The sequence below is a fragment of the Lynx rufus genome, unplaced genomic scaffold, assembly GCF_022079265.1.
Source record: "Lynx rufus isolate CCGP_SWC_20201006 ecotype Redwood Valley unplaced genomic scaffold, mLynRuf1.p SCAF_12, whole genome shotgun sequence".
NCBI lineage: Eukaryota > Metazoa > Chordata > Mammalia > Carnivora > Felidae > Lynx > Lynx rufus.
Genome location: NW_025814826.1, coordinates 30253871 through 30276614, shown reverse-complemented (window position 1 = coordinate 30276614; position 22744 = coordinate 30253871). Strand labels below are relative to the sequence as shown.

Sequence of the window (22744 nt, the reverse complement as noted above, 5' to 3'; positions counted from 1 at the left end):
TGTATCGTCCATTTCTTGCCAAGATATGGACCAATTTTAGATCAGTAAAGACTTAGCATCTCTTGGAACCACATGATGGGCAGCAAGTTAGCCAAGAGAGTTCCTCGGATTCCAAGGAAGGCATATTCTCTATACCCTGTAAGATGTGGCCAAGGAGAATGAAGGAACAGGCACATCTCCTTAGAAGACAGAGCCTAGAGCCACAGATGGGAGAATTCCTCTCTGGCAATCAGAATAGAGACAGAAGCAAGAAATGTTTCATCATTGTGTATTGATTATGTTGGGGAAAATAACTTGTCATCTTCATTAACTTGTCTCTGGTCAAGAGGACTCATGTCCACATTTGTCAGAGAGAGTACTGTGCATTACCCAGAGACCCTGGATGTTGAGCTTGCTGCTGTGATCAAATGGACCTGGAGATTTTATCTTAGGGACAGTGTGAGCTTACTTTACATGTGGGAAGGAGGGTGACTGAATATTTTGTGACCAGTAGGGTGGCAGTCACTGGTGCTGTTCATTAAATATTTATGGCTTTCCTCCTTTAGAGCTTATGTTGAGATTGTATTTTCCTGCCCATTTGGAGTTAAATGTGGTCATATCACTTGCTTTGTCCAAAGAAATGTGATGTCTGCTGCTTCTGGGCCAGTGCACAATTGGCCGGCTTCCCACTTTCCCTTTTCCACAGTGGCCAGCAGTGTCTCAGATAAAGGCAGCTCCTTGGCCTTTAGCACAGAGTGAGGAATGACAGAGTCCACAGTGACCCATGCTGGACATGTATCAGGAGCAGAAAATAAGCCTCTGTGATTTATTAGCCCCACTTAGATTTTGTAGGTTTTATCACAGTCTGGTCTAGCATCTCCTAACTAATTTCTGGTGACCATAATTCTAAACAGAGAGTATAGCATGTGCATAGAGACCAGAAGGTTCTTGTTAAAGTGAATAGTTTGGTGCCCAAGGGGAGTAATGTTCTTGAGAAATGAGGGGGCTAGTGAGGCACTTTACCGCCATGCAGAGGAGTATAGATTTTAGTCTGCTGCTAAGGGGGACGAGGTGGTAGAGGACTGGAGAGATGTGGTCAGAGTGGAGAGGGGCCTGCAGATTAGAGTGAAGGAGATACGTTGGTTGTTGTAAGAGTCTAATAAAACCCAAAGTAGGGGAGTGATTATGGAAATAGAAAAGAAGCAAGAAATGAGGGACAATTTGGGGGTCAAACTGATGATACTTGATGATTAACTGGAAGTGGGTGGTGGGGGCAGTGAAGAATCCAAGATGACTTTATGGTAATTTGGGGGAAGAGTTTGGGAATCTCAGTTTTGTTTGGGGCTGTGTGTTTGCCTTAGGAATTTTCAGCAAATGGCCTGATTAGAAGTCAAGGCTAATTGTCTCATTCAGGGCTGAGAACGCAAGATGATCGATTATTTGGTTGCTAAAATCACGGGTGCCATATCTCCTCCTTCTTCTCTCCCTCAGTGGGATGGGGGTGGATGTGGCAGAGTATGACTGTCAGTACACTCTTACATATGTTATCTCCTGAGAAATGTTATAAAGGCTGGTGCTTGCCTCCAGAGAAAACAGAATTTGTCACCATCAGTTGTTCCATATATTTTGGGTATAGAAGAAATAGGAGAGGAGGGTAAATCTGTAAACCGATGAGCTTCTGTGAATTTTCTTCAGAGTGCATTTTAAAGTCATATATTCAACTTAAACATAGTCCCGAGGATACCGGGCTCTCTGTAAAAAAAAATTATAAGTGGAACAAGACTACCAAACTGTGGATAACTTGCAAAATGACATCATCTTTGCAAAGATCTCTTAGTTCAACTCTTAAAGGGTCAGGAGCATCTGAGGCGTTTTAAGCCTTACTGAAATAAGATGTTGTGAGAGAGACAACGCTTTTGGTTCCTTGACCTCATCTGTCTCTTAGACGCTTTCTTTCTATTCTTTTATGAACTTGCAAGGTCTAGTTCATTTTTTTCTTCTTCTTGGATTCCTTTGGGTTCCACTTTTTTGAATAATATTGAATGAATGAGTTTCTTTTCACGCCCCACTCCCATGGAATATGCCCTGAATGAAACAATACCACCACCGTGGCCATCACCAAGAATCCACACATCTGTATCGATTACATTTTGCAGCGGGGCCTCTCAACTGAGGTTGCAGGCAAGCAATGCCAGTGCCACTTGAGAACATGATGGAAATGCACATTCTCAGGCTTCCACAGACCTCAGAAATCAGAAATTCTGGGGCTGCAGCTCAGCAATCTGTTTTTAGCAAGTCCTCCAAATGACTATGAATCATGCCAATATTGCAAAACATTAGTCTAGGGGAACTTTATAGACATAACACATCCTTGCTGGTGTGGTAAGATTTGAGGATGGTCTGCTGATGAGCTACCAATAAGGAGAGAAATCACGCTAAGTGGGAATTGTGACCTGGAGCAAAGTCACTTATCTTCTGTCTCTCTGGGCCTTAGTTTCTCCACCTTTGGGATTTTCAGTTGGATTGGTCAACAGTTCCAATGTAGGGACCCACAAAGTAGTGTGAGATGTTTGTCAACTATTTCTAGTTATTTCAGAAAGCTTCATAGAAATTTTATGCTTCCCCTCAGTATGCTGCAGGGACACATCAAAATATCCCCATTGGCTCACAAGTAGATTGTGAGCTTCTTGTGGTCATTCATTTTCGTGTTTCCGGGGCTCAGTCACAGGGTCTGGTCCCATGGAAGCCCTTCAAATAATGTTTTACGAAAACATTACAAACTAAGTTGTATAGAAATCAGTATGAAAATGAAGATTGGTTTATGCTAATCAGAAGCTCCAACTGACTTCCCAAAGGAAGATCGTGGCGTTCAGGCCTGCAAACATGTGTATTGATCGTTGCAGTGTTAGATTCCCACAAAGAGAGGGACCAGGTGGCCTCATCCTCAAACCTGGCTCACTAGTGCTCCTATGGAATATAGCCCAGTTTACTTATTCATAAATCTGCGTGGTTTCAATTATTTATGATTTTCTGCTAAAGCTGGATGGGGTTCCTTTGGTCCTGTAAGATCCATCTGGGTCATCGACAGGACCCTGCTGTGTCCATGTGTGCAGTATGCTTACTGGTGGTGCAAAATTCAGCACTATGGCAGGGAAATCTCATTTTAACAGGCCGGTGAAGGTGTTCTTTGGCCACATGGGAGAGCACGAGGTGGTGCCAGGGACCTTCCAAGTGCTTTGAAAGGGGGTCTCGTTCTCAGAATCGTCAGTCTGAACCTGTGGTATCTCCTGCAGTCCTGAATGTTTTCAAGGGAAACAGATTGAAGACCTCTCCTGCTGCGTTGGCCTGTCAGAAGCAGAGAGAAAAGAGATGCTGCCTGCTGCCCCAGAAGGGAAGTGAATCAGCAGGGCACTGGTTTCCTTCAAACTCTAATCATTGTCTCTTTGCTTATGAGATTGTCTAATCCATTGGCCACCCTTTTAAAATCTGAACTCCAGGTCAGATACATGAAGGGGCGAGAGAACAGACTGAACCTTTATTAGTTCACAGAACTCCAATTCTTTATTAATCACAGCTTGCTCACAATGACATACAGGAAAATAGCACTAATGAAGAGTAAATATGCAGGCAGCAACCTTCAGGAGTTGGGATTTGGGGGAGAAACGACTTCAAAACTGCGATAGGTACTTATGGTGGGTGTCTGGTGATTCTTAGTTGGCACAAATGCCCTGCCTAGCCCCCTTAGCTGTATCAGCCCTCACAGATGGAGTAATTTTTTTTTTTTAATAGGCAGGATTGCCTCACACTGGGGAAGAAAGACCAGCTTGAGTGAAAGTCCGCAGTGTTTTTGATCTCGTTTGTATGTGTGTTTCAATGCAACAACCAGCTCACAGTTTCCAAGTGGAAAAATATTCAGTAGCATCATGTACTTGTACTATAGGTAAGAGCTTAAAATGAACATCATCAATCATGGCATCCACAAATAAGCCACCTGACACATTAATTAATTCATTCCATCAAAAGAACTTAAACTAGAGAATTAAGCCCACTTCATGAAGAGCGATTTCATGGCTGCTTGAACCATTTGGATTCGAATCTGTGTTCAGCGCTTTTAAAGGGTTTAACTTTCTGCTTCTACCCAGGTTGATCTCAGCTCTGTCTTCTCATCCATCCCTTTCTAAAGCCAAAGCACATTTGTAGCACATAATCCAGGAGAAGCAGAAGTAAATGCTATGATTGGTGGTTTTTTTTTTTTTTTTCTTAGCCTGGTTTTGTAGTTTCTAGGCAGTTAGTAGATTATGAGTGAACAAATGTGGAGGTTCGTGTGGAGTCATAAAACCTGTAACCTAGGTGTGGTCTTAGTCAAGTTCAGAGATTACAAAGCCATCTAGGTCATTAGGCAATGGTGGGTTTCTAGCACCATAGACTGTCTACTGACCTCATTTTTCTGTTGGGATGAAAAGGGCAGGGAATGGAGTTCGACATGAGGGCTTCAAAAAGAACAGACCTAGCAAATTCATTTGAGTGGAAAGACACAACATCAAAAGCCTGTTACAGGACATGTAAGATTATGAAATAACTTGCATAATGCAATACTTGTATTTTTTAACAAAAATGTAAGTATTTACAAAATAAGATCCAAGGTATTTTTTAAACATCAAGCAAAACATTCTGCAAAGAGACCGCATTGATTTTTTTTTTTAATTTTTGATTCTGTTTTTTTGTTTTTGTTTTTTATAATGAGTTCTTTTTAAACCATGTCATACATTTCCCATACTGATATCGCATGATCCATTATAATATAGGCAGGGGGATTTACTAATGGTGGGGCGTGCCATACCCTCCATCGTTTCAGCCAGACAGTTCAACCTGGAGTTCCTTGTTCCTGCGCACCTCCGCGGCATGCCTCTCCTGGAAGACACCAAAGGGAGAAGTAATGTCACAGAGCCTGGGTGTCTGCTCCACAGAGAACCGGAAAGGCTTGCCTACTTCTTTACACAATACATGCCTCGTTGGAAGTCACCCAGTTGTTTGATGTCTATCATTAGGAATTCTCTTCACTTCACGAGAAAGGACAAGGGACCCAGTAAGTATAACATAACAGAAGATCTTATAAGACTTACAGCGCCTAAAAAAACCCTTAATACTGTATTTGAGTAAAACTATTAAAAAGGTCATATGATCAAGAGAATCCAGAATATTATGATCGCTATATAAATCCAGAAAATGGCAATAGAACATCCTACTGTTGTTTACCCTATTTTTAATGGTGCTTTTCCTCTTCCTGAATATTTTAAGGGCTTTACAATTATCAGTGGACACTTTGAGAGGATTAGACACAGGAAGAAGACTTTTTTATATGCTTCTTAAATGCTTAACCTATTAGTCAGAGCCTTTCAAAACTTGAGTCCCAGTGACCTTTCCAGTCTTACCTTCCTTCCTCCCATCAATATAAGGGAAGTGTAATAGATCATATTTTAGCATTGTATGTAACTACTCCCTTGGTATGCAAAAATGTATGAAAGATGGCTTTAGGAAACATTCCGTTTCCCTAAGAAGATGTGATTAGAGAGATTTCTGTACTGGAAGCCAAGAAATATGAGGTCTTTCTTTTTCTTCTTTCCTTTTTTTTTTTTTAAATTTAATTATATGTATACTTTTTACCTTTTAAGGTCTCCTTTGCCTCACTAGTTATCAAATACAAACAAGGGATCTGAACTAGATGACCTAGAGTATCAGCTCCATCTGTGAAATTCTGTTGCATGAGTCGATTTAAATGCAAGATGAGGATCGCGGTCAATATCATCAGAAATTCTTTTTACAAATGGCTACGCACTTGCAATACAAAAGAGGGGTCAGGAGTGAGCTGTGAGTGCCAGGAAAGAACGTTTTTCATATATCGAGATGATAGTGGCCATTGGAGCGTAAACTTCCAATGGTACTGCTAAGCCTGCTTACTGTGTGGTGTTTGATGATCGTCAACGAATTGCAGCTTCAGCTTAGTATAAAGGTTAGTATAAAGGGTGGAATGAAAAAGACAGGGGTTCAGAGCTAAACTCTGTCGTCTACTTAGCTTTGTGATCTTGACTAAATCTCTCTAAGGACAAATTCCTTAGGTATGAAATGGAGACAATAACAGTATCTCCTTTCAGGGTTGTTGTTCGGATTAAATGCAGTAGTACATGCAAAATGGCTGGCCTACAGGGAGCAATCAAGAACAGCTAGTTTTACGTCCTCTTTTCCTTTCATTATTCATTCCTCAGACAGGTTCGATAGTAAATAGTTACATAAATTGCATTCGTGAACAAGAATGACCCCTCCCCCCAAACAAAAGTCAGAGGAGAAGAAAAGTTTATGACAGATGAAAATTAATAATGGTTGAAATCTGTATCTAAGGAGTTATATAACATCAAAACCACCTTTTCAGAAAAGAACCACAGAATCTTATTCCCTCAAAATATTTTTATTGTTTTAAGCTGTATCATATTATGGGATGCTATTGTCACTGAAATAATGACTACAATGTTTTTGCACCAACTTTTCTATATTGTTAGAGGTGAGATGATCAATATACTAAAACAACATCTCTTACTGACTAAGTACTGTCCTTTGGGGTTGGCTAGGTAAAGTAGCTGTCAAGGTTGTCTGTGTTTTTTTGCTTCTCTTACTCCTGAACACCATGGGAAGCTCCTTTGGTATTTGTTACAATATTATGATCTGGGTGGTCTTGGCCTTGGCTAGTGAATCGTGGGGTAGAGCTATAAAGGCAAGAACATGTGACACAATTTGAATTAAGTGGAGAATTCAACAAGGTTCACTAGAAGTCCTCTTAACTGATCTGGTAGGTTAACCAACACTCTCCATTCCCGCCATCATCCTGGTATCACCTAAATGTTGCGTTGCTTATGAGGCTAGTAGGCTCTTCCTTATTATTTGCACATACTTTTCCTCTCACTGGCTGAGTTACATGCTTACTTGTAGTCAATGATATTTCCACCCTGTTCGGCTAGCTAGTTGAGAATTTAATTACATAATTTAATTAAAGATACAGTAATAGAAGCTAGTGTGGGTGGAGGAAAAGCTTTGGAAATACCTGAGAAAGGGCAGTATGGTCAGATATTGGATCAAGTATAAAAGCTAGGGGAAATTTGTAAAAAAGAAAAGTTGTTAAGGTCCTATATTCATATTATTTTGCAGATATCTTTAGCCCTTACCCAATTTTAAAGAAATTGAAACTGTAAATCATAGCTAATATGATATAGGTGGATAATGGGGAAAAGGGGGACATGGTACCCCAATTAACTGATCCATCTCTCAAAATGGTCTTGGCCTACATGAAAAGATTGGTAATTCGCTGTACCTTTAAATGCTTGATGTTAAAGTTAGATGTATTATGAATGTATGCAATATTGTGAAAATGATTATACCTGCTTTAATTGGCTTTTAAAAAATACCCACTACAGATCCTGGTTGGGTCTGATGACAGAGCTGCTGTTACTCAGGGTTCCTGATGGGCCAGGCAGTGAATTTTCTGCTAGATACTGTTGAATGCGTTAGGGGAGAAAGGACATGTTGGGGGAAGAAGAAAGTGTCTCTTTAATCCTTTCGCATGGCAGGAAAAGGTGTTTTTCTATCTCTGTCTCTGTCTCTCTGTCTCTGTCTCCATCTCAGTCTCTGTCTCAGTGTGTCTCTTTCTATTATATTATTCCATGAACAAGAACATTTTAAACTTCACCAGAGTGTCAATCATTGTCCACAGACTATACTTTTGAGTCCTGGGTATGACTATTTATGTCACTCAATTTGAAGACTGTTGGGTAGTTGTAATTTCGATGTGAGTGACATAAACAGATCAGCCTAGTGTAACTCTCGGTGGCAGATGCATTCCTTCTTTCACACCTTTCTCCACATTTGATTCTTTCCTTTATAATAAGCTGGGGTGTTGAGACGAGGTGCTATGGAAACAGACATTGAAAGAAAAAAGCGTAACATTCTTTTCTGAAGGAAAAAAGAACACTTCTATGGAACGAAGATAAAAATACTTAAACATAATTTACGACAATATAACAAAGCATATTTAAGAAGTCTTTAGCTCAGTGGTTCTCAACTCCTGCTATTAGCATCTACTGGTAAACTTTAGAAGTAATACTGATCTCTGGGTGCCACCCCAGACAATTAAATCAAAATCTCTTAGTTTAAAGAGCACTTCAGTAGATTCTAAACTGCAACTGAGATTGTTTTTGCTTTAGGCTTTCAGTTTTAGCTAAAGACTTTGAGCTAACATGGCTGGATCTCCAAGAAGTTTGTGGGAATTTGTCAGTGAATGACATTGAGGAAACCGTGGACACCATGGCTCTGTATCACGTCATCTGGCTAATTGACAGGCTCAGTGAAGTGAGGCCTGTCACAGTGGTGAGAATTTAGTGTGCTAGCCTTGACATGGATTTCATTTTTACTAACATTTTTCAGTGCTTTTGTATTAACTATCTATATTGGTCCATATTATGTGTTGTCTTATTCTCTAATTTTTGGTGCTATGCTATTTGTTGCTGGTTTTATATTATCTGCATAGGGAAAGAGATGGCTGGTAAATGCTCTTTGATATTATTCCAGGTGTCTAAGCACATAGTAGGTACTCCACGAATACGCACTGAATGATTAACTGATTAATCGGTGTCATTTTCAGTAGTAATCATCTTTTGATGCATCAGATTCCAGAACAGCTTATATATGTTAGCAGTTTCATGCATTTTCAGCATTAGTATTATTATTGATTCTCTTTTTAATTTAATCTTACTGCAGTAATTTCATTCAAACAAAAGGCTACATATTGGTCAGGATAAAAACCTTACTCTGTCTTATTTAGGAAAAAGAAAACATATGTGGTCCTAAAAATGATCTGGGCTGCATTATCCGGCGTGGGATAGAATACTGTCAGTTGGGATTTAAATCAGAATAGGCTATAAACCCCTAGTTCTCAAACCTGGCCAAATATTGGAATCATCTGGAGGGTTTTAAAAAATATAGACGCCTGCGTCTCACTGGGAGATTTTGCAGCTTGATGTCAGGATGTTAAGCCGTCCACAGGTTGATTATTTCTAGGACAAATCGCATGTCTGTATGCAAGTCTGAAAGGAGGTGGAGACTAAATCTGGGTGAGAATGGGAAAGAGTGCTAAAAGGTGCTGGGCTGGGGAGTGGGTGAAGAGAAATACACAGAGAAAAAGAAATTACCTATTAAAATCCAACACTTCTGGAAATACTAGTTAAAACATGCAAATTTTATGTACCACTTTATAGTTGAAATCAAGAGGGATATGCTATATATTTGCATATGTGTAATTTCAAAAACAATAATGCTCCTGGTTGTCAGTGATATAAATCTTGCACTAGATATTACGGTCTAATTGAAAAGCCTGGAATATGATCAGCATGCCCCATTTCTAGCAACTTCATTAATTTTTTTTTTTTTTTAGGGCCTAGGATATGAGATGGTTGAGTCATAATTATCCCAAACAGAACACACAGTGGTCTTCTGCTATCCATGGTATGAGCACCAGTCAGCAGGAATCTCCTTGGTTGTACAGAAACGTGTGAACTGAGGGCAAATGGAGGAAGACTGAATGGTTCAAGGTGAGGCACATAAATTTTGCCCAGTGGAACTTTGCTCTCCTGCATCTCAGCAAAGCACTTGCTATGGTACCACCATGTGTAACATCCAGAGAGCTGAACTGCCTCCTTCAAATCCTGACCTGATGCAGTTGGGTGAAACACAATGACATTGTTCTGAGAGTATGGAAGCACCAGCTTATATGCATAAATTAAATTTTAACTTTAAGGTTCTGACCAAGGTATTCAGTGGTTCTCTGCTCCTGACCAGGTCATCTAGTACTTTCTCCACATACCTCTGGGAGCCTCAGTGTCCTACTGCTGTTTCAGAGCCCATAGGCCCTTCCCTAGGCAATGCTTTAAAAAATCCCTCAAGGGGCGCCTGGGTGGCGCAGTCGGTTAAGCGTCCGACTTCAGCCAGGTCACGATCTCGCGGTCCATGAGTTCGAGCCCCGCGTCAGGCTCTGGGCTGACGGCTCGGAGCCTGGAGCCTGTTTCCGATTCTGTGTCTCCCTCTCTCTCTGCCCCTCCCCCGTTCATGCTCTGTCTCTCTCTGTCCCCAAAATAAATAAACGTTGAAAAAAAAATTAAAAAAAAAAATCCCTCAAAAGCACAGATGCCCATGAAAATCTCCATGAAATTATACATATATATATATATATATATATACATATTTATGTTTTGTGCCTGATTTCCTTTGGTTCTGGATTGATATTTGTCATCAGAGAATGCGAGTAAAAACAGAGTCATCAGAACTTCAGAACAGAGTTGCCTGATCCCTGGGTCTTCCTAAGAAATACTCAGAAAACAGGAGGCTGATCTTGTCTAAACTCTTAGTGCTCTGATGACAGGGACAGTCCTACTTCTGTCTGTATCTCCAGTGCCAACATGTAATAGTACTCAGTATTGGTGCAGAGGGCAACGGCTCAGAAAAGGACTGAGGCATTGTTTCTCAAAAATCATATTTCTCAATGCTTAATCCAATTTCTGGAGATGGAAAAAGCTACACTATTCATATCTATACTACACATTTTCAAAGGAGACTTTTCTGGGTGGTGGTGGTGGTGGTGGATAGATAGCATAGCGTCAACAACAGGGAAAGAGAGAATACTTTTCAGAGGATCTCCTGCTCTGCTCATCCTGATTGATGGGAATGGGTATATTTCAGGGTTGGTGAGGAGAAAGACACCAGGATATCAGAACGTGAGGAAATAAACATCCCTTACTAGCTTCCCTTCCCTTGGGTTCCATGAATGTTACTATACCCTGGTTTCCCATGTAGATTCTCCTACATAGACAGAATGGGCTTTCCATTTTTCCTAGGTAGTCTGTCATTTCTTGAATATATTTTTCCAAGTTATTATTTATATATTCAATATTACACTCAATGAAATAGTAAATTAAATATTGAATGTATTATTTTGTTATATATTATTGTTACTTATTAATATGATATATTTTTATGGCATGTTTCATATTTCCAATTTAATATTTTTCTAATGGATTGGTTCTTAAAGTTTGTGCAAGTCTTTTATATATTTGAAAAGCATGAATCAGCTTCCCTGAATCCATTCACTACTAAAACATTTCACCAAATTCTAGCTTTAACGTTGGATTCCCACTCCTCTCCCATGTCGCAGTGCCCACAGAGTCAGTGCTACAACGGAAGAACCTGTCCAAGGCGTTAGCTGTCTCTGTACTTGAAACAAGTTTTGACTAAGTCCCTGGTGCCCGGGCATTTGGAACTTCACCCAGCTGTGTTGCGTATGAATGCATGCTTATGCCCAGAACTTTGTCGGGATTACCTTTTCCTGCAGACGTTCAATAATAGCAGCTAGATTAGCCTCACGGTTTTCTTTAATTTGTTCCATTTTCAGGATCAGCTTTTCCTCCGCCATTTTGCTGAAGTTGTTGTTCTCCTCCAAAGCCTTCTGAAGGACTTCTCGCTCATGTTCCCTCTTCTCTGCCAATTGTTTCAGCACCTGGGCCTCCTGAGACTGGGGAAGAAAAACATATCCATTTTATAATCACCCAAAAGCAAACCTGGCAGAATAATGGTCCACTGATTTGAGAGAGTGGGTCCACTGATTTGAGTGTTCCAATGAACACTTGTTCTAGCCTTAAGCACTACTGTCAATTCAGTACTCATCTACATGGCTTTGAGTTTTCTACTGAATGTGGCTAGCTGAATTTTCAGCTGGGGATTTTTTGGACACACCGTCTTGGAAGAAGCATTTAACCCTCATTGAGGAGTTTTTGTTTTGTTTTGTTTTTTAGAATAAGTTGATGCTAAGCATTTGTGCAACCGGGAATGCTATAATCAATCATTGGATAGCAGCATCCATTGAAGCCTAAGGAAAATATGGGAGGATTGGGGCAAGTTCACCTCTTGCCCCTGCCCCATTTTTCATCAGCTGTAGGCTAAGTCCTGAGCTTTTCAACTTTAGCCAATCAAATCTCCAAATGTACTTTCTCGTTTTATTCCACACGCACCTCTCCTCACTTGCCTGTTTTACTTTCATTACCCAAATTTTCTTTGGAGACGTGTGAACGGTGTAAAGGTAATGTCCACTTGGCCACAGAAAACAGAAAGTCCTTGTTCTGGCCCCCTCTTGAACATGCCAAGGTCACCCGGGTAATCTTTGAAACCCTGTGGTTACTTAATGATTAGAGTAGAAACGCCAGAGGCAGTTGCACCCCACCTAGCATCCCCCCACATTTTGTGCACTGTAGTTTCCCTGCAGCATCAGGAGGCTGTATGACTCTGTACAGTGTATATTAACAATCACTGAAGTGGTTGATAAAAATGCAGAGGCCTGGTATCCACTCCCCAAAGTTCTGATTCTGTGGTTCTTTGGTTAAGACCCAGGTTAAGACCCATAGGTAATATATGTATGTATGTAATATATAAAGTTTAGTTATTTATTTTGAGAGAGAGAGAAGATGGGGAGAGAGGCAGAGCGAGAAGAAGAGAATCCCAGGCAGGCTCTGCACTGTCAGCATAGAGCCCCATGCGGGGCTTGAGCTCATGAACCATGAAATCACAACCTGAGGTGAAATAAAGAGTTGGATGATGGAGCGCCTGGGTGGCGCAGTCGGTTAAGCGTCCGACTTCAGCCAGGTCACGATCTCGCGGTCCGTGAGTTCGAGCCCCGCGTCAGGCTCTGGGCTGATGGCTCAGAGCCTGGAGCCTGTTTCCGATTCTGTGTCTCCCTCTCTCTCTGCCCCTCCCCCGTTCATGCTCTGTCTCTCTCTGTCCCAAAAATAAATAAACGTTGAATCTGTTTAAAAAAAAAAAAAAAAAAAAAGAGTTGGATGCTTAACTGACTGAGCCACCAGGCACCCCCAGGAATCTATATGTTTGATAAGTATCCCCGGTGATTCTAATGCAGGCTATTCAGGGTACCTTTTGGAAAATGCACTGGCATGGCCTCTGGTGTCAGGCCTGTGTTGGTGACCTGGATGTGCTATTTAACTTCTTCCCACATTCATTGTTTCTTTCACAGTATGCAGCTAAGAGAAGTCTTACTCAATGCTGAGCTATCCAGGTTGAAGACTAAATTATTACACAGGCATTGTTCCTGGGTAATTCCTTAGGACTGGCTGGTGCTCTGAGGTGAGTCTTTGCAGGAGTAACTGTAACTCTGAACACCTAAACAATGGCAGCTTAAAAATGTGTTTCATGGCTTGTCAAATATTGATTAATTAATGTTAATGTTAAAAGCATTAATAGGAAAACATTTAGTTGATAGCCATCATGGGGTCTCACAGGAGAGATCTTGGTATGCATACAGTATGAGGCTTGACGGAGAAGAAACTTCTCTTCAGATAGGAAGGGGAAAATCAGACAGCCTTGAGACTCTTTGCTGATATGTTTATCCTGAAGTTTATCAGGAATAGGTCTCGTGACTCATGGGAGATTAGAAAATTTGGGGAACTAGCCCCGCATCTTGTTTTAGTCCCCAAATGGTTTCACTGACATCCTTAGGAGACTACATCACATACTTGCTTTGTTATAGCTTACGGTAGAACCCAATATGAAAAACAACGGGAAATGTTAACACGGAATAAATTCAAAATCAAACGGCACCTTTCTGGAGAAAACCTGAAAAAATATTTTCTAGCTGGTTCATCCTTCTGCCTCTAGGTGGGACTATTGGTAAAGCATCTTACATTGATTTGCTTCTTTACTGCTACTAGGACCACTGACTTCAATGAGAGAGACAGACTGACTAAAGGTGTGTGTGTGTGTGTGTGTGTGTGTGTGTATGTGTAAAAGCTTTTCTCTGATGGACTTCATGGCAAGGGGCCATATGCCTGCCGTTCTTTACTATATCAGCTCACAGAGAAAGTTACCATGGATGGTTATCAATGAGCAACTGAGTAATTTTTAATTTTCAGGGGCTCAAATTTACTGAGGCACTTGTAAAATTGTAATTTAACTCACAGTTCACATTTGCATTCTTAATCTTCTTTTGTGAGAGACTTAAAGACAGGAGACAGCAGAGGAAGGGAATCGAGAAGGGAAACCCTGGGGACTAAAAGGGCAATATCGCAGCACATACCTTTTCAAATGTCTTGCCTTGGTGGGGCACATTTGGCTTGCGTGAACAAACACTCCCACCGGCCCCGTTACCAGTAATGGAGAGAGAGGCCTATTGCTTTACTGGGCGCAGCATTTGGCTCTGTTTGAGGTGCCTCAATTAATGGCGTTAGTACTTTTGCAGCCATTGGGGCTAAATGAGATTACCCAGCATAGGTGTCAAGTGTATTTCTTTAGCATAATTAATGGGGTGAAACAGAAACAGAAGGCAGTACAGAGCGTTCTCACGTGAGGCTGCTGATAGGTGACGGAGACCCGCCAAACTGGGCCAGCCCACTTCGGGGCTGCTCATTTCTGTGGTGCCTTTTCCTATACTGAGGGAATGTTGCATCCACCGTCCTCTCCACTGATACATTTTTGGGACCTATTGATCATCTATGTTTCAAATACTTAAAGCCACATCCGTTAAAAAAAATACATTGATTACGGAAAGGATCCCACACTGAGAAGATACTTTTGGCACCCTATTTTGGTTTTTCCTCACAGGCACTCAACTCTTAGACAAACTCTTCTGTGGAGCTAATAGTCTCGGGGCCTTTACCTCAGTTCTTAAGGTCTCCACCGCTGAAGACAGCACTACTCCCTTTTCCTTCTTTCACACCCTAGCATCCAGATGTCACTGCCTACAACTTCTCTGACTTTATTCCTGGGGAGAGACTGATTCTGTCATCAATACACCTTTTAATCTCCCGGTCACAGCCTCAAGGAAGAAAACTGGTTACGCTTCAGTGAGCAAATAAGCATTTAGTTCAGAAAACTGCCCTGAAACATAACATGCGTGAGGATCCAGAATAAAAATATGTTTTAGACAAAAGTGGAAGCATTTGCCTTCATTTTGGTAAACGTTCTCACCACATGGTTGAAGAGGTGATTTTATTTTCTTCCTCGCTTGGGCAGATTAACAGAAAAGAATCTTGACTGGGAGGCGTAAAAGGTAGGATTTGCTGAAAGCTGTTAAAAATAAATTGTTTAAGGGCAAAGGATCTGACCACGGAGGACCATCTCTGAATGGCATGTACCTAACATAGAAGGTCACTGAAATACTGAAATGGAAAATTAGGGCATGATAACGATCAGCTGATACAATGCAAATGTCAAGACAAACTATTTATAGAGCTAAGACATCCAACATGACATTCTGGGAGACCAGGGAACCTTCTCCACCTTGCTATTGTAATAACGGAGGCGCAGAATTGGTGCCCACTTTTTCTAAGCATACACTGAATTCAGCATCACCGAAATGATTACATGAGAGGTACGTGAAGGGAAAAATAATGAGACAGGGACAAGAGTTATTGTACATTTAGGAACACTTTAACATTTTCCAGAGAGGTTCATTACCGTGCCTTATATTACTGAGTATAAGAGTTTAATTACTATACAAATGAAATGGAAGATAAATTTGAGTTAAGTGATATATAAAACTCAATTTTATTTTATGTACTCTTATGAGATTTAAGACTATATTTTAGTTAGTACTAGTGTTCCATTTCTTTCTGGAGTGAACAATTTCTAACCCTTTATTTTATTGTCCCCTTTCATCATCTGGATATATTACTTGCCACTAACTAGAACCATATATCAGACACTAGATCTCTGAGTACCTAAGTATCTTTAAAGGATGTGTCTCTAATTATTGGCTTTACTGTTAACAGTGAAAAACCATTAGCAACCCAGTTAGAGTCATAAATAATGTCTTGTTAAAATATGATAATTGAGGGTCACCTGGATGGCTCCGTCGTTAAGCATCTGACTGTTGATTTCGACTTAGGGCATGATCTCACAGTTGGTGAGATCGAGTCCTGAGTGGAGCTCAGCATTGGCAGCACAGAGCCTGCTTGGTATTTTCTCTCCCCCCCCCCGCCCCTTTCCTGCTTGTGCTCTCTCTCAAAATAAACAAACATTAAAAAATATGATAATTGAATATAATTGTGCAAAACAAAAGTGTGCAATATTCACTGTGTGTTGAAGTGAGAAGCATAATAAAACATTTTAAATGGTTAAAACCCAAGCCCTTTAGAATGAGCTCTTCTGCTAAGGCCTGGAATGCGTTTACTGTGGTTAACTCCTAGGAAAAGAACCACGGGGGTGCTCTTCACTGAGGGACAACACATGACACATGTGAGGGTTCTGTGGACCAAGTGTCACATCCTCCAAGGAGCAGATGCCTCCCGAATGCTGAATCACAAATAAGCCAGCACTTGAGTTTATAATCGTTGCTGTACAAACCACCCCCTCTTTTCCTGGATGTGACTGTAATTACCATCTATAATGTGAGATGCCAACAAACAAGAAAGTTAAGTCTATCAGGTTTGGTGACTAATCATGGCCCAGTTTACACCATTTTATTTAAAAAAAAAAAGCAATGCAGGGGTGCCTGGGTGGCTCAGTGGGTTAAGTGTCCAACTTCAGCTCATGTCATGATGTAATTAATGGCTTTGTGAGTCTGAGCCCCACATTAGGCTCCATGCTGACAGTGCAGAGCCTGCTTGGGATTCTCTCTCTCCCACCCCCCACCCCCCACCCCGACCCTCCCCTACTTGCATGCTCTCTCTCTCAAAAAAAAAAATAAATAAACAATGCATCTTTCTTTCAGAGGTTCAGGGACTTTGCAGTTGATTGTACCAATATCGTCAGTGTGTCAATTATCTCACTGAACTGTGAGTACTGTTTATGTAGTACTCTTCTTAATTCAATCTGTTTGAGGGTGAGATTTTATTAATGTCATTAAAATTCTTAAATTGCCATCTTTTTTTCATAATACTTATTTTTTTCAAGCCACTGTTAGTTGGGCAGACCCATTTATATACCTGTCACCTGTCAAACTATTTCTCCTTCGTAACTTGATACATAATATTTTATAACATTTAAAAATGTTCAAGAAATGTATGGTAACATTTCAGTATCTTTTTTAGCAAGAAACTTCTTTTCTCTATATGATTCTGAGTTTGCTGGACTCTAGTTTCTGCAGGCAGGAACCAGCTGTGTTTTGCATAATAATAGCTGGTTGTCTCTCACAGTACTTGCCTGCGGCTTCACGTAGGATAGGTCTTTTAATTCTCATTGACCCATGGTCAATAACTCCATGACCCAGGTCCTATCATTAGGCTCATTTTACAGATGGGTAAAATAAGACATAGATGGACAGGTTAGTCACTTGTCCAAGGTCACACAGCTATTATGTGATAGAGCCAGACTTTGATTACAGGTATTGTCTTAAGCATGTTCTTAACCACTGTGCTTTAAAGATGCTCTTAGAAACTATTGCTTGGCTCAGATGACCATATAATTTATTGTCCAAACTGGGCACTTATGACATTGAAATGATAATGATGATATCAAAAAAAGGAATAAACAGGAGTTGTCCTGGGGCGATTGGGAAACGGTTAGCTTAGGTCTGCTGTTACTTGCTAAATGTTTGTTGAATGAATAAATGGCGGGCTGGCTGGCTGGCTGACTTAAGTCTTTATATTGCTTCACCCTTGTGGGCCAGTTGTGGTATGGAAATTTTGATTTCAAAATGTGAGCTACAAGCTGACCTCACGATATAATATAGTCTCATGGAGGTGAAAGCTGATTCCCAGAGATAATCAAAGAAAGCAGTAAAAGCAGGAAAAAGGGCTATTTCTTGTATAACAAATTTCTTCTACCAGCAAATCAAAGGGGCATTAATTCTGGTTCAAAGAAGCCTGAGGGAGGGTTGTCCAACCCAGTAACCAGATGGTCAGTGCTGCGATAGTGTCAACAGATGGAGTGAGGGACTGGGGACACTGCCAAAACATTTGTCACCAAGTGAGTTTGGGCCCACGTGGAAATGACTCCGTGGCAGTCCTCCAGCTGTAAATCCGGAAGGACTCACACAGGCAACACAGCCTGGGTCACGGGTTCTCAGATGTGGTCCCTAAACTCCCAGAAGCAGGCCTTTCAATGGTACCAATGGAGGCGAGAGAAGCTCACAAACTTTTTTATGTTTTAAAAGCCTATCAGAAATCTTATTTTGCTTGTATGTCTCTGTCTATTTTTACATTTACTTTGAGTTAGAATTAAGTTAATTTAGTGAGAATATGCTTATTTTTATGATAATAAAAATATTAACTGGCACTTATAGATTCCTTTGATTGTAACCACGACAAAGGAATTTATTAATACTATTTAATGTATTCATACTATTATACTATTATTATACTACTATTAATATTAATAGTATGTTTAATAGGCAGAATCTTTAGAAACTTGTAACTGTGAGAAAGGAAATGGATCCAGGGCAAAAATGTTGCTGATCACTGGGCTCGGCTGAACATCTATTATTAGGAACTATTTTAAAAAATAGTAAAGTTGAAATTGAATAATTATCTGGTACCAATTTGAAAAAGTAAAGGCCTAAAATTCCTCCATGGTTCCCTAAAATTTTTCTGGTCTGTTCATCTGTCTCTGTGCTGTCCAACTCAGTAGCTACTAGTTACATATGGCTGTTTCACGTTTCTTTTTACTTTTAAAAATGCAACTGCTAGAAAAACTGAAAATACATATGTGCTCACATTGTATTTCTATCGGACAGCGCTATTCTATATAGCTAGAGACATTTATTTTTTTTCCATGTTGGCAGGGCTACAAGCTCACCGATTGTACAGTTATGAGCTAAATAGTTACTATAATTGTTATACTAACACTAAACGTTTACAGATAAAATTGTGGATATCTGCAATTTTGCTTATCTAAATTCTATTTCCCCTTCTCCGGATGAGAACATCTCAATTTGCTTTTAGGGGTCTATACCTCCACATTTCTCTGCAGAGATCTTACCTATTTGGGGAGCGCCTGGATGGTTCAGTCGGTTACGCTTCCAACTCTGGATTTAGATTCAGGTCTTGATTTCGTGTTTCCCAGTTCATGAGATGGAGCCCTGTGACTGGCACTGAGTTGACAGCACGGAGCCTTCTTGGGATTCTCTCTCTCTCTCTCTCTCTGCCCCTCTCCCATGCATTCTCTCTCTCTCTCTCTCTCTCTCTCTCCCTCTCTCTCTCTCTCAAAATAAATACACATAAAAAAAAAGAACTATTGAGGGGCGCCTGGGTGGCTCAGTCGGTTAGGCATCTGCTTCGGCTCAGGTCATGATCCCGTGGTTCATGGGTTCAAGCCCCACATTGGGCTCTGGGCTGACAGCTCAGAGCCTGGAGCCTGCTTCAGATTCTGTCTCCTTTCTCTCTCTACCCCTCCCCCACTTGTGCTCTCTCTCAAAAATAAACATTAAAAAAAAAAAAGAACTATTGGGAAGGAAAAGCCCTCTCTCTGCCGGAGTTGCTAATTTGTGAGGAAAAGAAATGGGGACTGACGGTTGAAAACTAAACTTTCTTGGTATTGAAACCAATTAGATGCAGGAAGAGACAGATGACAGATATAAAAAGAAGGTTTTCTGACCTTATTGCTTGATCAGGATCCAGCTGTTTTTGAAGCTGTAACCATTCCTAGACTTTTTAGTCACATACCCACTTTGTATTCTAGCTAGTTGAATTGAGTTTTGGTTACATGCATGTCCTCACTAAGGTAATCACTGAGATATATGCACTGGCTGGAGGCTCTTTGAGGAGAATTAACAGTTCTTCTAAGGAGCACTTATTAAGTCAGCACAACAGAATAAAATCAATTAATGATTTTTGTAAGTTGGCACTTTCTGTTAATTATATTTTATTCTAATTAAAACCCTACTACAAGGACATAATCTATATAATGATTTTTGCCTTGAAAATTTTAACAAGTAATACCAGACACGTGAAGGAATACTGATTTTAAGGGTTTCAAAAAACATTTTTCCTAGTGTCATAATGTTAGATAATATTTGTAAATGTCTTTTAGCCATGTGGCCGGTTTCTAGTTCCATTCAATTGTATAAACGTGTAATTGTTGATAATTTATCGTTGCCAGGGTGTAGGAATTTTACTGGAATCAGTCATTAGCTAACTCAGGGAGTTTTGTGAGAACGGCGAGTTAATTTTGATCATCTCTGTGTCGTTCTTTTCCTTTTAATAATATCCTTCAAATCAAATACATTACCTTAGAAACACCAGCAGCATTCTGAACCATGATCTCAAAGTTTCAATTGCAGCTCAGTCACTGACTTCCTATTCTAATCAGGTCACAGCATCTCTATGTGGCAACCTAGGATCTGTACCTGGTGCCCATTACCTCTAAGAGGACTTGAGCTGCTTCGATGCAACCCACTGTCACTGCTGGACTTACTTACTTAGAGCTGTTGGCAGCAAAGTCTTGATGGATTGTAAATTCAAGTTAAGTTAGCTTTACTATGAGAAGAAAGCTCTAAGTAACAACATTTGTTAAAGCAACTTCCTGTACACAGATTTGAGTTAGTAGCTCAGTTTCCTCCTTTTAAAATCCACCTCTATGACAACAGTAATTGACCAACTACAATAAATATACATGTAAAGAAGTACTTGTCAGATGCTTGGAGAACCTCACTCTTCAGTGAAAACTGAAAATGTGATTAGGATGTTTTCTGACACAGGAAGATTTTTCAACTACAAAGGTCAGAACAGAACGTAATTTTTAGTTCAGAAAATGTAATCTGAGGACTTCTAATCTTTGGCTCTTTCTTCCTGATCTGAAGATACACATACTGTATCTGTTAACTGTACATACACATACATGTGTTTGGTTTTGTCCCGCTTTGACTGTTAGAGAATTCAGTTTTTAGGAGAAAGAGTATCTTTGTTTTCTTTGTAACTATCCAACATAGAGGTGTTGGATGTATTGGCTAACTTTTTATAGGCAATATACTAATAAAGTTATACGTTATTATAAATGCGGACTGTCCATTCAAATAAGACTATGCATGGAGCGTATTTTTAGTGACTACATGCTTCTAAAAATAAATGATGATAAAGTCAGTGGAAAATACGATGTAGGAATGAATTTCCTAAAAATAACTCCATTTGGGTTGATTAAGAGCATCTTGATGGGATGAACTCTAATAATCACATGGTTGGTACAGATGTGTTTAGACATAACTTCTGTCTTTACGTGCAGAGTCCTTGGGATTTCTGAGTGCCCCTCCTTTTTAGTACCTTTGGCTTCTTAGTCACCTGATTGTGAAAAATTGGAGATTTGGAAAAAGAAAAGTGCTCTAATACAAAGAAGGGCAAATGGAAAAAAGGGAAAAAGATGCCATCAAGGCTTGGAACTGAGTAGAGGAGGATCCTAATAGATCCCAGAGAGGGTCCTGATCTTAGAAGCACAAACTTCAAGGGCAGGAAGTGAGGCCTTTAGGAGGACAGGGTCAAGCTCGGGGCCCCTATCCCGGGGTGAACAGCATCTGGGAAGAAATATTTCAGAAGATCTGGTGGTCTGTAGTTTCAAGGAAAACCATGTGTTCCAGTGGGGAAAGGACACAGACCCTGAGAAGGAGGAATCACCACTCCTGCACCCCTCCCCACCTCCAAACACTGGAGTAAAGTTACTTAAGGCTGTGCTTTCTCAGTTATGCACCGTGTATTACAGCAGGGAGATTTTATGATAAGGGATCCAGGAGAGGGAGAAAGGTACTTTTAGTGTCTAAGGGCTTTGGCTTTAACTAGCCTAAAAGCAGCAATGTTTACTTGAACTAGCCCGGCTCTGTGTCTGTTGAAGACCTACACTTGTTGGGGATGTTGCAGGTGTAGAGGTGGTTGTTTCCTGGAACCTCTGCCAGCATGTGTGTGCGTGGAGGGGGAGTGTGTGGAGAGGAGATGGAGGGAGGGAGGGAAAAGAGGAGGGAAGGGAAGAAAACGAGTAAAGACAGAATTTAAAAATGTATGGAAAAAGTTACCTTTCTTCTTTCCTCTGCAGCCTCCAGTTTTTTCTGGATCTCCTCCAGAGACAGGTCTTTCTTCTTTGGAGAAGCTAAAGTTCGTGGGGCTTCTGAGATAGGAGATGGTGGTTTTAGGATCAGCTCAAAAGCCTGGCCAGAGGCACGTTTGTTGATTTGCTTCACTTCCATATCTGAGAAATGAATTATTTGAGAATGTTAACATACATACAGAGTGTGAAGCATGTGTTTATTTAAGTAATTTGAATTCAGGCAATTGAAAGTAGCGTTCTTATTCTGGCAAATAGCAAAATGCTGCATGGGATTATTTGCTCTACATTGTTCTGAACATATTAGACTTCTTTCATTAGTATAAGGACGGATATATTTTAACAGAATAAATATTTAGTGTTGAGAAATTCAACAGCATCCATAGGGAGTTGAATAATGGTAGGCATACTTAGGAAAAAATAGCCTGAATTGATTTTAAGCTAAACTTTATTTTTCTCTTGAATAAACATGAACTTCACATGAAAATAAAGTGGTACAGATTTAGATTTATTTTTTGAAAATTACCATGGCTGGAGCATTTTTCAGGCTAAATGATGAAGAAAAAGGTTAACAAAGATTTATTGGAAATTTGAAATTCTCTAGGACGCAGTGCACGAACAATGTTGAATTACCTATTTAGCTTTTAAGACTCAACTTATACATAACTTCTGACTTTCTACTTCCCCCGGCTTCAATCCCTAAAGC

At 40.3% G+C, this 22744-nt stretch overlaps 1 protein-coding gene across 1 annotated transcript in view; it reads right to left on the bottom strand.

Annotated features, from left to right (window-relative positions):
• Positions 1 to 3536: 3536 nt before the first annotated feature.
• The window catches only part of STMN2 (stathmin 2), a 47004-nt gene continuing 27796 nt past the window's right edge, over positions 3537 to 22744 (bottom strand). Inside the window, exons 3-5 of the mRNA XM_047073770.1 lie at positions 22010 to 22182; positions 11393 to 11584; positions 3537 to 4890 (exon numbers count right to left, since the gene is read on the bottom strand). Coding sequence (XP_046929726.1) covers positions 4831 to 4890; positions 11393 to 11584; positions 22010 to 22182 — 425 coding nt within the window. The 3' untranslated portion in view covers positions 3537 to 4830. The remainder of the gene's footprint in view (positions 4891 to 11392; positions 11585 to 22009; positions 22183 to 22744) is intronic.